The following is a 16004-nucleotide window of genomic DNA, read 5'->3' as shown; positions in this document are numbered from 1 at the left end:
CAATGACTTCTTTCTCCCAGCCACCCTCCGACCCCTCCGCAGGGGCGCCCCATCACTGGCTCATCAGGCCCACCCTCACCGCTGGGCCTGCGTGTCGCAATGAGGACCACAAGCCTGTCACCCCTGCCCCCACAGCTCGGGAAGCCCAAGCTCTGGGATGTGCCCGCACCTGAGGAGAGCTCCACCTCGAGCGTGTACTCGCGGGAGCCCAGCCCGTGGTGCCGCACAAACCCTTCGGGGTCGCTGTCCTCGTCCCTGTCCTCCGCGGGCGGGCCCTCCGCACCCGCGGCTCCCGGGAGGCGGGTGCAGGCGGCCAGGGTCTTGCTGCAGCAGGGCTGCTCCTCGTCCCTGCCACCCTCCTCGGCCATGGCGGGCCAGGCAGCCCCCGGGGTCGGGTCAAGGTCAAAGGGCACCAGCAGTCGGAAGCAGCTCTCCAGCTCCATGAGGCAGCTCCGGATCTCCCCGGACATTTCTGGGAGGACGAGACGGGGCTCGCTGGGTCCCATCAGGACTTGGCCGTCGAGGGTGGGGATGCAACCAGCCGCCCACCCCGTCCCCCACTTCCTCCACAGAGGCAGGCAGGCGCCCTGCTCCAGAGAGCACCCGGCCAGCCACGGCAAGGCCGTCCTTCAGGACGTCCTGGGTACCACCCTCAGTCCCGACTCATGCTGCGACGGCACCCGGCGGCGTCTATGGACACCCAGCGAGAGCCTCTGTGGGCAGTACTTCTGGAAGAGAGCAGCCAGCCGAGGGGTCACACCGCCACCGTCCCGCTCTGGCCGCCCCCCACCCTCCCGGCATCTCCCCCCTGGCCGACCACCTCTCCCTGCTCTGCGGCTATCCTGAGGCCAGGCCTCCCCCCCAGGTGCTCCCACCCTGGCTGCCCTTCATGGGAAGGGCTGGCCAATGGTGGGGATCTGGGGAGGAGGCCGGCAAGACCACAGCTGGGGGGTGGGGGAGCGTCAAACGCATGGGGTGCGCAGACCACCGTGGGGTGCACGTCTCAAGCACTGCCGCCGGGGCCGCGGGGGAGGCGTGGATGGCCTGCAGGGTGCCTCCTGCTGCCTGGCCTCCAGAGGGGAGGGCTGGGGTCTGTGGCTGAGTGCCTCCCCCAGCCCTCAACCTGAGCCAGCTCCGCCCAGCCAGCCTGCCCACTTGCCTCTCCCCCCGCCGCTCTGTCGGGGACCAGGCCCTGGGATGGGAGAACAGAGAGCTGGGCGGAGACCCGAGCTCTGCCTGGGAAGGTGCAGCCGGTGGGCGCTGGGGCACCCCCGTTCCCCACAGCTCACCTTCCATCTCCCGCGCGGCCTGCTCAGATCTCTCCTTGTAGATTCTGTCCAAGCGCTTCTGTTTCTCCTCTGCTCGCTTTCTCTCCGCCAGAGTCCTAGCGTCCACATCTTGGAAATCTACCTGAAAAGTTGAGGTAAAGATCAGATCTGACCATCGTGAACCCAAGTAAAACAAGAATCAAAAACAGCCCTAAGGGAGGTTCCCTGGTGGCGCATACGTTAAGAATCTGCCTGCCAATGCAGGGCACACGGGTTCGAGCCCTGGTCTGGGAGGATCCCACGTGCCACAGAATAACTAAGCCTGTGCGTCACAACTACTGAGCCTGTGCTCTAGAGCTCGCGAGGCCACAACTGCTGAGCCCGCATGCTACAACTACCGAAGCCTGCAAGCCTAGAGCCCGTGGTCTGCAGCAAGAGAAGCCACCACAGCGAGAAGCCCGCGCACCACAACCAAGAGTAGCCCCTACTCGCCCCAACTAGAGAAAAGCCCGCGCGTGACAATGAAGACCCAACACGGCTAAAGATGAATAAATAAAATAACTAAAATTTAAAAAAATGGCATAAGGGAAGCCGGAGCCTCGCCAGCTACAGCCATGAGCTCTACGGGTCTCAAGTTCACACGCGCTGTTTTAACACACACAGCAACACGCTCAGCTGCGATGTTTAACCCCCGGTAAGAACACAACCAGAGGCGTCTCCTAGTAAAATAAGACGTAAAAGACTTCCATCCCCACGTGTGCTGCAGGCAGGCAGGCAGCAAGCTCGCTCCAATTAGTGGGAAGGAAGGCTACTGGCTGGACTGAGGGGCCTGAGAACAACGCTCGAGTGGACCCCTAGGGAGCGGCAGGAAAGGCAGCAGCCACAGGCCAGGAGCACAGGCACGTGGGGGAGGCTGGCACTACTGGTACTGGTAGGTACCATCCCCCGGGCTGGCCAGAGCCTGTGGCAGCCCACGGAGCAACTCACAGTGAAAGCAGGGGACAGCCCGAGCGCAGAGCCCAGCACAGAAAAGGGCTGCGTCTGAGCAGCTGAATCTCCCTCCTCCTTTTCTCATCTTTCCTAGAAACCAGGTCCAAAGGCTCAGCACCACCTACACGTGGGGACAAGCTGCGGCTCTTCCCCTAAAGCTGCTCCTCCTGTCTTGGGAGCCCCTGAGGCCCGCCCCCTTCAGTACCCCCGGGGGCCAGGCAGGTCTCCCCGCGGGGAGGGGCAGTGCAGCTTGGGGCCTGCCTACCTGTTTGTTGTGCGTTAAGAAGTGGAAGCCCAGGGCCAGCTTCTTATAGGCTGTACCATACTTCTCGTTCCAGCCGCGGATGGCCCGGGTGGCGGCCTGCCTCAGCTTCTGTGCCACCTCTCTGGGCGGCGGCAGGGGCCGCTCATGGTCGGTGCCCAGTGTGAGCTCCAGGAACTCCTGGAAGTTGGAAACGACTAGCATCCTGAAATGGTGAGACCTGGCAAAGAGCTGGTCCAGGACCTGGAAAGCGGAGAGGCGGACCTCGGCGTGCTCCTGGCTCAGCTGGGCCATCAGCAGGTGGTAGGTGCGGCCAAGCTGCTCCTCTGAAGACCTGAGGACACAGCCGTCCTCACCAGGCGCCTGACGCACCCACAGGTGGCAGGGACGCGGACCCTCCCACAGCCCTCTGCCCTTCCTCCAGAGCGAAGTGGACAAACTACTGCCCGCGGGCCAAACCCAGCCCCTGCCTATTTCTGCACAGCCCACAAGTCAAGAACAGTCCTTCCTTTTTTTTGGTTAAGACAAGTCAAAAGAGTAACACTTCCTGACGTGTGAGATTCAGCGTGGGTGCCCAGTTTTATTGGGACCCAGCCAGGCCCATTCACTCATTCAGCGGCTGACCGCCTGTCCACAGCCCAGTGCCCACAGCAGACCCGACCGCCTGCGGAGCCTGAAAGACTCCCCGCCCGGCCGGCCCGCCGGTAGAGGCCTGCCGGCCCTGCACTCGCGTAGCAGAGACCCCACCCCAAGGGGAGACCACACGTCCCAGCACCCCCAGAAAGCTCTGTGGGCCTCTGGGAGCCGCCCTGGCAGGCCGGCGCACGCCCTGACCCCTCGTTGCTCCTCCGACCGGCTATCCCCGCCCCTGCACACACCCTGCTGTTTGGGGGGATTCTGGGGCGTGCAGCAAAACCTGACCTGAGCCACTATTTTCTATCAAAACGTAAGTCACTAACGGGATCACTTAAGTTTCCCTGCTCTGTAAGCACAGGACAAGAACGATCGGTAAATCCCCTCGGCTTACGTCCCCAGCGTCTGAGAGGCCCTCGGCAGTGGGAGAAAAGAAGGGGTGGTGTTGAAAAACAGGTCCTGCAGAGCCCGCCTGCTATGACCTCTAACCTTCCTCCCATCCTTTGTTCCAACAATAACTAATCCATAAGTCACACACGTGCGCTCAAGGACACACACACACACACACACACACACACACACACGGGAGTGAACAGACACCAACCACAGCCCTGCTGTGTTCTCCCGCATGCCACACAGCCCCACCTGGGACCGCTACCCAGAACACGACCAGGCGTTGCAGGGCCCTGGGGAGACGTCCCGGGCGTGTCCCTTTACTAGTTCTGTCCTGGCAAAGGGTCGATCGCGGGGACAGGCAGGGGAGGGCGGACCCCGGGGGAGCCCCACGATCTCCCAGGACTGTCACGGGCTTGCTGAGACAGCCGTCACCTAAAACGTGAACGCTTATGACGTACTTGCAAATTTTCTTCAGCTCCTTCATTTTCTCGGGACTCACTTGGGGCTCTCCTGAAGTTGTGAGCTCTTCCACCAACTCTGAAAGTTTCTGATCCATACGTAGAAACCTGGAACGCAGACACGCCAAATGACCACCTAGTACTTCAGGGCCCTGGGTTTCATCGGCAAGTGTTTGCTGGGCTGCACTGCGTGCTGGGCATCGGGGTGTGGGCGCAAGGCTGGGTCCTCGCTCCCTGGCCTCTGAGAGGTGACCCCCGATGCTGAAATACAACAATTCAAGGACACGTTCCAAATCAGACCAACAAGACCTTTTGGGGGGAAATTAGGAAAAGAGTAACAACAGCACGTGAGCTCTGGAGGTCTACGGTCCGACCCCACCAGCGCGGCAGAGGCTGCAGCCCCGGCTGTTCTCCGCCTCTGGCCACGCACTGCGGTAAGGCAAGGATCAGAACGGTCTAAGTTGCACTTAGTTAAATTAGCTTTCCCACAGGACCGCCGCCGCCCCTCTTTCCTCGCCAACACGACTATCCACCCAAAGGCCACAAGGCGGCCTCTACACCCGGAGCGAGCTGCTGCGACTCGACCTGCGCGCGGAGAGCCGCCCGGAGGCCGGGGCGCCCGCGCAGCACTTGCGCAGGAAGGAAGGGGCCGGGGTCGCCCTGAGCCCGGGGCGCCGAGGACGCCTGGCTGGCTGCAGGGCTCGGCTTCACCAGTGGAAAGAAGGGCCGGGAAGGTGGGCGCAGCCTCTCCCGTCGCGCCCGCCAACAGTAACGTTTATCGTCGCCGACCTTCGGCGGCCGGGGCGGGAGCCGCTCTCCCGAGCACACACCAGCACCCGGCTGCCCACGGCCCTGTCAGGGCCGACTCCGCCCCCGTCCTGAAGTCCGGGGAGCGGCCGGACTGAGGAGGGGGCGTCCGGGGAGGGGCGCGGTAGGGGCATCACGGGGGGGACGCAGGGGGCGTCCCCGAGAGAGGGCTCGCCCTCCGGCCCCCCGCCCCCGCCCCCGCCCCGTCGCCCCTGCCCGGCGGCACAGGACCGCGATACCTACCGCGCGACCCGGCCGCTCGCCTCACCTCACCCTTCCGGCGAAGGGCCCGCCCCCTGTCACATGCCCCAGATCGCAACAGTCATTGGCTCGCCCTGGCCCGGGCGGCGCGGGGGCGAAGGTCGGCCCGGCCACGATAGCATCTACGCCGCGACGCGGCTGCTCTCAAGTTAGCCCGCCCCTTCCGGGTGAGGCCCCGCCCACCTTCTGTCACGCGCCGCCGAGCTCGGCGAGCAATGGCTCGCCCTGACCTCCGAGGCGCGGACGTGGGGTCAGGGCCGAGGTCTGCGCGGTGACGCAGGCGCGCTCCCGGCAGGGGCGGGGCGGCCTGGGAGGGCGACGCGCGAGAAAAAGGAGGCGGGCGGGCGCAGCAAGTTCTTAAAGGAGCCGCGTGCGCGGGCGACGGGGCGGGGCCGGGCTGAGGGGTGCGAGCTTGGCGTTCACGGCGTCGCCGCCGGGAAGACTGCTGTCCCCCGGCCCGGCCCAGCCCCGCCCCTGCGACGGGACGCCCGGGTGGGCGCCGCTGCGCGTTTCTCCGGGAGCGCCGGAGACCCTTCCCCAGACGCCACTCGGAGGACCCGGGAGGGGGCGCGGGCTCCCCGGGGCTGGGGGCCTCGGCAGATGACCCCCAACCCTCCCCGAGGAGTGGCGCCCCCGCTGTCGGCACTAGCCTCGCCTGGGCGGCTACACTTCCCGGGTCCGATGGCAGCGCTGGGAGCCGTGTCCGGGGTACCCTCCCCGGGAGACCCTCCCTGGTTCGTCTCCCGCCCTCTCGGTTGCCGAACGTCCCGGTGGCGGGGACACCCCGGGCTGGGCGTTGGGTCCTCACGCGGCCGGGGACCCCAGGTGCCAGGTGACACCCCCAGCCAGGTGGCCCCGCACCCCAGCCGCCCTACCCGGCGGCCCCTGCGTTCTCGGAGCCCCGCCGCAGCCAGGCCCTCGGGAGGCGCTCGCCCGCTTATCGGCCCCGGGCGCCCGGCCCTCCCTCCGCAGCGCCGCCGCCTCCCCAGCTCTTGGCCGCCTCACTCGGGCTCTGGGTGCCGCGGCGCCGGCACAGAGAGGCGTCAGGGGGCAGCTGGGATGTGCCGCGACCCGGGGTGGGGGCCGAAGGGGGTGACGGCGCTAGAGGCCGCCCTCCCCTGAGCGCGGGCGCCGCGGCCTTAGCGCACAGCCCAGGCAGGGCCCCTCCCTGGCCGACGGTGTCCAGACGCCTGTCTCCAGCCTCAAAAGGGCTTGAAGCGCTGAAACGCCACAACACGAGGGACCTTAAACACAGGACACTGAGTGAAAGGAGGCCGTCAAAAAGAGCAAATGTGTGATGCCACGTGGACGAAATGCCCAGAAGAGGCAAACCCACAGCAGAGGGAAGGGAAGGGAAGCGCCTGCAGATGGGCACAGGGGTTCTTTCTTGGGGTGACAGACGTGACCTAGAATTAGAGGTGGTGCTTGCCCAACCTCCTTACTGTATTAAAACGTTGAGTTGTACATTTTGAAAGGGTGGTTCTTGTGGTATGTGAATTACATCTCAATAAGTAGCTATTGAGAGAAAGGAAAAGAAAGAAGGAAAAAGACAAAGATGAATTTAAAAAACGACACAAAAAAGAGAGAGGAAGTGGCCACCCGCCCTCTCTGTGCCCAGACCTCAGGCCTCTGGTTTGCTCCAAGCAACCAAGAGCTGTTTCCCTTCTGCGGCTACAGGGTAACTGTTTCCTGACAAAACGAGGCCCGACTCTTTCCCCTCCTCCCCAGCCCTGTGCGGCCCAACTCCTAAGAGCTGTCCCTGCCCCGACCCAGGTTGCCCAAGATGCTTGTGTGGCCCAGTCCAGCCTTGTGCCCGCACCACCTGAGCCACCTACCCACCGCCCTCTGGTGTCAGCTGATGGATGGTGGTCTGTCCTTCCACTCGCTCGGGCCAATGACCTTGGAGTCCCCCTGGACCCCTCTTCCTCTCACCCGACTTGGAAGTCCAGACAGGCCCACTTTCAGAACGTATTCAGAATCCGAGCACTTTCCGTCACCCACAGCCACCAGCAGGTCCCTGCCACCATCCCCCTCAGTGGGTCGCTGCAGTCACCTCTGCCCACCCCGCCCTCCGACCCCTAGGGTCCATTCACCTTGCAGCAGCCAGAGGGATCCTCTAGAGGCTAAGGTCAGATCATGTCACCCCTTCGCCCCTGCAGTGGTTCCCATCCCAGAGCAAAGCAAAAGCCTTTATCAGCCCACGGGGCCTTCCTGGTCTGTGCCGGCCGCCCCACCTCCTCCCTCCTGCTCTCCCCTCATCCCTGCAGCCACGTCAGGCTTCCTGGAGCCACCCCGTGCCTGGAAGTCCCCAGCACTTTGTCCTGCAGCCTGTCGCCTCCCTTGCTGTGACAAGCCTCCCCTTACCCCGCACCCCGCCCAGCCTGCCTGCCCTTTAACCTCCTGTACTTTGTCTCACAGCGCTTACAGCTCTATCTCACACTCACAAGATTACAGGCTTGTAATCTTATTACTAGGTTATTGGGTTTTTTCCTCTTCTGCTCTCAGGACATATGCTCTGTGAAAACAGGGATCTTTGTCTTGTATCACGATGCCAGGCACACAGTAGGTGTTCCATACTTGTTGAATGTCGAATCAATAAATAAAATTAGCCAAGCTGAATCGTGATGAGAACTAAAAAGATATTGTAAAACAACCAAAGGGGATTTTTCAGGATGCTAAACCCCCAGCAGCGTGAACGCGAAGAAAACCACTCAAGGCACATCGTAATCAAATAGTGGAAAACCAGTGACAAAGAAGCACCTTAAAAGCAGTCTGAGAGAAAAGGCGCGTTGCAAAGATAAGAGAGCCGCGGATTTCTCGCCTGAAACAACACAAGCTCCAAGACAATGGAACAGAACTCTTGCAGCAGTAAAAAAAAAAAAGACACTGTTAACCTCGAATTGTATGTACAGTGAAATGGCCCCCCAAAACTAAACTAAGGTGAAATAAAATCATTTTCAGACAAATAAAAGCGGAGGGAATTCATCACCAGCAGATCTGTAGTGGAAGAAATGTTACAGGAAGGTCTTCAGAATTATATCAGAATTTAATGACAAAAATATCTGGAAAATCTCCACGTATTTGGAAATTAGCCAACAGACACCGAAATAGTCCGTGGGTCATAGAAAAAAATCACAAGGGAAACTAAAATGTTTTGAACTGCATGAAAATGAAAACAACATTAAAATGTATGGGATGTTTATGTTAGAAACGGAAGGCCCCAAATCAGTCATCTAATCTTCCCCTCAGGAAGCTGGAAAAAGAAATCTTAAACCCAGAATCAGTGGAAGGAAGCAAACGATAAAGAGCCGAAATCAGTTACACAGAAAACAGTCAAGCAACAGGGGAAAATAATCCAAAAGGTGCTTCTTTGTAATAATCTATAAAATTGATAGAAATTCGGATTGATAGAAAACTGACTCTAGCGAGACTGATCAAGGAAAAAATAAGGAGAAGCCAATGACCAACAACGGGCATGAGAGGGTACATCACTGCATGTCCTACAGACATTACAAAATAATAGAGTACGTTATAGATCATGTGCTTAGCAAAGGCCTAGCAGAACAGATCCAGGATACATTAAGAATATAACATACCAAGTGGGATTTATCTCAGGAATGCAAGGTCTGTTTAACCACTCAAAATCGAAAAATGTAATTCTCCATGACAACAGAATAAAGAAGAAATATCGTATGGTAATTTCCTTAGACAAACTAAAGAACATTTGACAAAATTCAACATCAGTTCATGGTAATAATTTTCAGGAGACCTCCTCAACCTGATAAAGAACACCCAGGAAAACCTACAGCAAGCATCACCCTTAACAGTGAAAGAGAATGCTTTCCACCCAAGATTGGAAACAAGGCAACGATGTCCACCCTCCTGTTGAGCCCTGAGCTGGCGGCTCTGGCTGGCACAAGAAGGGAAGAAAAAGAGAAGCAAGGCATGCGATTAGGAAGAAAGAAGTAAACTGTCTTTATTTACATATGATACAGTTGTGTACATAGAACATTCTTTAAAATTTACCAAAAAGCTACTAAGATTAATGAGGGAGTTTAGCAAGGTCACAGGATACAAGGTCAATATACAAAATTACTCTATGTCTGTCTGTTACCATAATGGAAATGTTGGAAAGGTAAATTTAAAGATTAAGTTTACAATAGCGTTAAAGATCATGAGATAGGGCTTCCCTGGTGGCGCAGTGGTTGAGAGTCCACCTGCCGATGCAGGGGACACGGGTTCGTGCCCCGGTCCGGGAAGATCCCACATGCCGCGGAGCGGCTGCGCCTGTGAGCCATGGCTGCTGAGCCTGCGCATCCGGAGCCTCTGCTCCGCAACGGGAGAGTCCACAACAGTGAGAGGCCCGCGTACCGCAAAAAAAAAAAAAATAAAATAAAAAGATCATGAGATAATTAGGGTTAAATTAACAAAATATGTGCAAGGTATGTACACTGAAAACTATAAAATGTAAATGAGAGAAATGAAGGTAGATCTGAATAAACATGTGGAGAGACAGCCTGTGTTCACGGGTTAGAAGACTCAGGACTGCCGATTTTCAAGTCCCTGTTACAGACTGAATCGGCCTCCCCCTCCCCCAAAGCCATATCTCCGTGTGACTGTTTGGAGGCAATTAAGGTTAAATGAGGTCACAAGGGCGGGGCCCCGATGCAGCAGGACTGGTGCCCTCCTGGGAGGACACAGGGAGAAGGCGCCGGATGGGGTCTCGCTAGGACCCAACTACCAGCACCGTAGTCCTGGACCTCTGGCCTCCAGGACCGTGAGGAAATATCCTCCTGTCTCAGCCGCCCAGCTTGAGCAGACTAAGACTGTCCTCAAATTGATCTTGAGATTCTACGCAATTCCAGTTTAAATCCCAGCGGACTGGTTTTTTTTCCCCAGTAGAATTTTAAGAGCTGATTTTAAAATTTACATGTGGGTGCAAGGGAGGTAGAGCAGCTGACACAATCTTGAAAACCTAGAAAATAAGTAGAACAAAAGGGACTCGCACTCCCTGGTTTCAAGAATTCCATTAAAGTTCCGGTGACTGAGATGGAGTGTGGTGTGAGGACGTCCAGAAGTGGACCCAGACAGCGAGTCAGGGGATGGTTTTCCCAACAAAGGAGCCACCATCATTCAATGGGGAGAAAGTCTTCTGATGTTGGAACAACAGGATAAACACACTGGGGAGAAATGATCCTCAACCTCTCCCTCAGACCACACACACAGGTTAATTTGTGATGTGTCACAGACCTAAACATAAAAGCTAACACTAAATCTTCTAGAAGATATAAGAGAATATCATTCTGATGTTGAGATAGGCGAATATTTCGCAGAATACAAAAAGGCATTCACCATAAAAGAAGAAACTGATAAATTGAACTTCACTAAAATTAAAACCTCGGCTGATCAAATGACGGTGTCAATAAAGTGTATATACATATTTCTGACAAAGGGTCGGTAGCCAGACTATGTAATGAATCCCTACTAATTAAGATAACCGGTAATCCAACGATGAAGGGGCAGAAGGCTTGACAGAGTTATGACTAACCTATCAGCGGGTAGTGAGGCAGATCCAGCCCAGGAAACGCAGAGCACAAACACACGTAGAAAAGAATGAGGTGGGGCGAGCGGAGGGGTGTGGACCGTGTGGCCACTCCAGGAAGTCCTTGGTGGCTGCGACGATAAACCCGTGACGACACCAGGACACAGGGACTCTACTTCCAGGTTTTTACCCAGGAGAGAAGAAGGAATGTCCAGAGACGGGGGTGCCAACGTCCCGGGAAACGCCCGCGCGTCCATGGCCGGGTGGACAACCAGGCCGGGTGCGCATAGAGAAGCAGCGGCCCACAGAGACCACGGGAGTTTCTGGGTGAGACAAGTCAGGGACCAAGAGCTCAGTCCGTGATTTGATTTTAGTGAAGGCGAAACTCACCTGAGTTAAGAAAACTGGAGTGATGGCTGTGTGCAGGGCAAGCAGACAGTCTGGAGGGGCCGGGAGCGCTGGCCACCCGGGCCCGCTGGCTAATGTATGTGAACATTTATTTAGCAGAACTCATCCAGCTGTTGACTTAAGATCTGTGTTTCCACACATGCCATTTTCACAACTAAACAAGCCCACAGGGAGCGGGTGCTCACAGCCGACAGCACGTGCGGTCCACGTGGAACGCCGGGCACCGGCGGCAGTGTGAGCGGCGGGGGGGGGGGGGGGGGGGCCACGCTGGCCAACCGTCTATTTAGCAAAGGTAACACAAGACCGGCACTCCTCCCACAAAACACGTGTGTGTGTTCAGCAAAAGCCACGTACAAGAGCGCTCCGGGCAGGTTTATCTGGAAACAACCAAGTGTCCACCAGCGTGTGGAGGGGCAGTCACCCTCCACATGTCCAGTGGGACGCTGCACACAGTGGAAAGGATGAGCTGCCCCTGCCCGTGGGCGAGCCACCCAGGGAGCCGACAGTAGGGTTCTGTTTTCACCAAGTCTGAGAACCGCTGAGCCACTCTCACCAAGAACCACCGCTGCTGGAACACTGGCCTGGGAAGGACCCGGGGGCAGCCCTGAGGGCCCGCATGCGTGCAGAAATTCATCCTCGTGCGTGTGCTAAGACCTACTTCTACAGAAAAGAAAGGGCAGGAAGGCAGGCAGAGAGGACGGGGATGGGGCCAGCAGAGACCCCGCTGCTCCCTCCCTCGGTGCAGGTGGCGGCGAGGAGCCCATCGGCCGCGGACAGCTCTGCCCCGCACCCCTGCGGAGCCGGGAGCCCACGTGTGCGCTGGGCCTGACTGGTGGCACATGGGCACGGGGAGACCCACTCAGACGGCGCTGCCATCCTCGGCCCCCACTAAGCAGAGCACACAGCGGCGACCTGGAGACCGTGGTCTCAGGGATGTGGACCCCGGGCATAGGGGTTGGCGTGGGCGCCTGGCAGAGGAGCAGAGGGCTGGGACCAAGGCCGGGAGCCACAGCGGCCAGCACCCAGCAAGCAGCCCGGGCGGGTCAAGGGTCGGGGAAGCACAGCAGTGAGGTCAGGAAGGAGGCCAAGGAACCCAGAAGGCTCGGCCGACATGGCAGAGAACAGGCGTGAGGGAGTGGTTAGCAGGGGCCACAGAACCCAGCGCCGGTCCTAGCAGGAAATGTCTGCAGGAACGACGGGGACAGAGATTCGCAGCACAGAGCACGCCTGGGGCCAGGTGCTGGGGACCTGGTGGAGCTGGTGGCCCTGCCCCGACCAAGCCGGAGTGGCCTCCAGCTGCTTCTGAGCCCCATTTGGCCACAGTGACAGAAGCTGTGTGAATTAAGAAGAGAAATTTGCCAAAGGGAACTGGGCAGCTTCTGGACTGCAGGGGGCCGAAGCAGCGGGCAGGGGGAGGCCCCTCCACCGAGGCACGACCTGCTAGGCAGAGGGGCTCACGTGGTCGCCCGCATCCTAACCGAGGCCCCTTGCCGCGCCATCCCTGCCCAAGTTCAGCGGGGAGACCTGAGCAGCGGCCCCTCCTCCCAGCCTGGCACCTTCTCAGCAGGAGACACACTCTGCTTCAGGGGCCTCAAACGACCCCAGAGGGACCCCCAGTTACCAGGTGTTCCTCGGGGGGCAGCGGTGAGGCTGAAGGGGCCCTGGGGCAGGACTCTGGGACGGAGCTCACGTGGGAGCAGCTCTCCGCCAACCCAGGCCCCACCCCGGACCAGCGGCCAGGTGGCAGACACCACCGGCGGGGTGGGATGTGCACGCGGAACAAGAAGTAGAAACCCTTTTATTCCCATGTCTTACATTTACATTTTATTAGCTAATCAACATCAACATGCAAAAATAAGCGCTGAATACAAACCTCTACAATATGGTTTCGTGTAAACTACAATGGTTCATTTGATTTGAAGTCATCGGTGCTTACTTCAACTGAACTATTGGCTTCTGTAATGAATAGTGTTTAGAGCTAAAGTTACGGAGCCATCGGCAAGGCCTCTGCAGACTCCGGTCCAGTGGATTTCCACGGATACATTCTCAGGCGGGAGATAAGGCGGCACGAGGGACATGACACTGAGCCTACACACATCCTAACACAGCCCCGTGGGCGCGGCTGCAGGCAGGCGGCGGTCCTGGAGGCCGGCCCCTCCCGCGGTGCTGGCGTTTTGGCATTAGCTCTACAGAGAAGTGACAGGGTTCCTCGTGGCACCGAGTGGCCGCAGGGCAGTCTGGCATGGCCACCAACGCTCCCGGGCCACGGCCGAGGACTAGCCTGTGCCCCGGGGTTCCTCGTTAGCAAAAGGGAGGGAACTGTGAGAACACGGGGAAGGGATCAGTTCCTATGGTGAAAGGTTCTAGCCTCCCTCCGCGTGGTCAGTCTTTAAAGAAGTTTCTCTGAAAGGTGAAAGCGCTTCAGAAGCGTCGAAGAGCTGACTTGTTACAAAATCAAGTACGAGCTTGTTAAATCTTACTTCTTCTCTTCCCAAGAGTGTTTGTCGTTGCTCACTGATCTTTGGTCGCAAGAAACAGAAAGGCAGGCAGGCAGGGGCCCGCAGCCGCCCGGGTGCGGCGACCCGCCTACATGATGTACACCTTCTCGGCCTGGGAGAAGTGGAAGACCTCTTTGGTTCTCGGGCAGACGACTTTATCATCCTGCCGGATAGACAGCAGGGACTGAAAAGAAAGACCAAGCGCATTAAGACGGGCCAATATGGTTTAAATCAACGTTTCTATGAGAAACCCACAGAACCAAGGCTTGGGAAATAAGTCACTGCATTTCGGAAAAGTTACTTCCGGCTGGTACCCCTGCCCTAAGCCTTCAGGGCCCAGCCCTGCTAGCCCCGCCCTACCCCCTGACCCCGCCCGCTCTCCCTGCAGGCCCCGCCCTCACGTTGTAGCCGTAGACGTAGCCGTTGGGCAGCATCATGGGCGGGTTGTTCTCGTTCATGACGTCCCCCGAGATCTTGCAGACCAGACGCGAGTTGGCGCAGTGCGCCATGGGCAGGGGCTGCGCCAGCTTGTTCAGGGAGCGGCTGCACACTGGGCAGTCGGGGCTCCGCGAGCTGCCGTCCTCCTTGTAGCACTGCCTGCGCGCGGGTTAAGGAGGGCGGGGGCCGGCCGAGGTTCTAGGGGGTCCCCCGGGGAACCACGGGGGAGGCTGTTCCGAATGGCTCGATCCGTGGAGTTTGGGCAGGTTTCCACTGGGCACCCCCTCCCCCAGTCTCAACACCGTGGGGCTGCAGCCCAGTTAAGGCACGGGCCTGAAGCCGGGGGGTGCAGCGCCCGTTTCAAGGTGGAGAACGAGGGCGCTAAGGAGCGGGGTCTTGGACCCCAGCCCCACACTAAGAGGGGCACACGGGGAGCCACTCCGAGCGTGAAGGATACGGTGTCTTTATGGCCGAGAGGCCGGCCTGCAGGGTGAGGGTGAACACGGAGTTGTTCCCCAGCTGGTGCAGCCGGTAGTTGTCGTACCGGAACTGCTGGATCAGCATCCGCCACCGGGCCGGGTCCAGCAGGTCCTGGAAGAAGCGGGGCAGAGTTGGGGTGACAACAGCAAACAAACGCGACTCTTCGTCCCTGCAGATGAAAGGTGACGGGAGGAAGGGTCACCCCACTAGGACGCAGGCGGCTGCGGCGAGCCCGCTGCTGACGCGCTTTCTGGGACACCGACTTGCTGGGCGGGGACCCGGCGGCTCTGGGGCACGTGTCCTGCGGCCTCGAGGCAAGTCAAGGACTTGGGGCTGCAAGGACAGCTCAGCACGGAACGAGCAAGAGCCTCTTGCTAAGAGCATTACGGTCTGAAAGGAGAAGCCTTATTCCAGGAAACCACTTACTAGAAGAGAAGATTAAATCATGTCCATGCCTAAAACCACCCAGGTTTAGACTCAAGAAGAGAGTGCAGGGAGGGAGGGGGAGACACACACACAAAAGCACAGCCAGAGGTTCTGTGTGAGCTCCTCAAGAGTCCTGGCATACGGTACACATCACATTCCAACGTTTAAGAAATGCTTTTAATATTTCTTCTATCCAAGTCCACGGAGAATGAGATCCACACCCGGGGCTGGCACTGCCCAGTGCCGACTCCGAGGCCCTGCGCAGCCTCTGCTACAGCCGCCTCTCAAAACAAAGCACTTCGGCCCGTTCCCGCCGTGAGCTGTCGGGACACGCCTGTGACTTCCCACCACGAGGGATGAGGGTTTCGCTCCCTTAACCAGGCTGCTCCAGCACGTTTCAGGAGTACCTGCACCCCTGCTCCCGCTTCCAGGACACTCCACTGTCCCAGCTCTGTTTCTGCGTTTCCCGCACTCTAGATCCCCCGCTTGCTCTGGGCTGAGGATCTCCTGTGTCATCTTGATCGTCTCTTTTGTGCTGCTCAATCTGTCTGACCAACCTTCATAGGTGGGAGGCTGTGTGGAGAGCTCTGCCCCGGCGAGGGGTGGCCTGCCCTGGTGGCTGTGGCTTCTGCCCTGGCCCGGAGCCCATTCTGAGGCTCGGCCTCTCCTGTCCACAAAGCCATGGTGGCAGCACTCGCCTGGCTCTTCACAGCCCCTGCAAGGCCACATCGGGGAGGGAAGGGACACGCTCCGTGTCCTCCTGAGCTGGACATCTCGCCCCCAAGAGCAGGCCGGCCTTTCTTGCACTTCTCACAAATCTCCAGAGCAGGAAGACCAAACGCTGTGAGTTAAAACCTGAGTTTAGACCTGAAGATCTCTGTGACCTGCTGACTTTTATTCCCAAACGCTGCAGAAGGCGTGAGTTCAGTCCGGGTGACAAGCTTCCAGCCACCTCCCGAAGGCCTGCACCACACGCTCTGGGCGGCAGGGGCCGGGTCTGCCTGGGGCCCCACAGAACTCTGCGGGGCAGGCGGGGCTGCAGGGCAAACACTCAGGGCCTTGGACAGAGACCAGCTTCAAGGCCTGGAGCACAGGGCTGGTTCACCACACAAAGAAGGGGTTTTACCCTCTCCCTGC

General features: G+C 58.8%; 2 protein-coding genes across 7 annotated transcripts in view; both read right to left on the bottom strand.

Annotated features, from left to right (window-relative positions):
- The window catches only part of UVSSA (UV stimulated scaffold protein A), a 31365-nt gene extending 26269 nt beyond the window's left edge, over positions 1–5096 (bottom strand). Inside the window, exons 1-5 of one of the 4 annotated variants that reach the window (XM_032632431.1) lie at positions 5058–5096; positions 4008–4115; positions 2524–2854; positions 1290–1410; positions 170–472 (exon numbers count right to left, since the gene is read on the bottom strand). In XM_032632431.1, coding sequence (XP_032488322.1) covers positions 170–472; positions 1290–1410; positions 2524–2854; positions 4008–4105 — 853 coding nt within the window. In that variant the 5' untranslated portion in view covers positions 4106–4115; positions 5058–5096. Of the gene's footprint in view, positions 1–169; positions 473–1289; positions 1411–2523; positions 2855–4007; positions 4116–4592; positions 4986–5057 lie in introns of those variants that run through there. The other 3 variants (XM_032632432.1, XM_032632433.1, XM_032632434.1) reach the window with 3 other exon arrangements.
- Positions 5097–12830: 7734 nt separating this feature from the next.
- The window catches only part of MAEA (macrophage erythroblast attacher), a 30735-nt gene continuing 27561 nt past the window's right edge, over positions 12831–16004 (bottom strand). For 2 of the 3 annotated variants that reach the window (XM_032632559.1, XM_032632560.1), the window contains 3 exons: positions 14419–14552; positions 13925–14120; positions 12831–13707 (listed from right to left, as the gene is read on the bottom strand). In XM_032632559.1, coding sequence (XP_032488450.1) covers positions 13612–13707; positions 13925–14120; positions 14419–14552 — 426 coding nt within the window. In that variant the 3' untranslated portion in view covers positions 12831–13611. The remainder of the gene's footprint in view (positions 13708–13924; positions 14121–14418; positions 14553–16004) is intronic. The other variant, XM_032632561.1, reaches the window with a different exon arrangement.

This window comes from Phocoena sinus, chromosome 5, assembly GCF_008692025.1.
Source record: "Phocoena sinus isolate mPhoSin1 chromosome 5, mPhoSin1.pri, whole genome shotgun sequence".
NCBI lineage: Eukaryota > Metazoa > Chordata > Mammalia > Artiodactyla > Phocoenidae > Phocoena > Phocoena sinus.
Note: the sequence above shows the minus strand (reverse complement) of the source record. Positions and strands in the feature narration are given on the sequence as shown.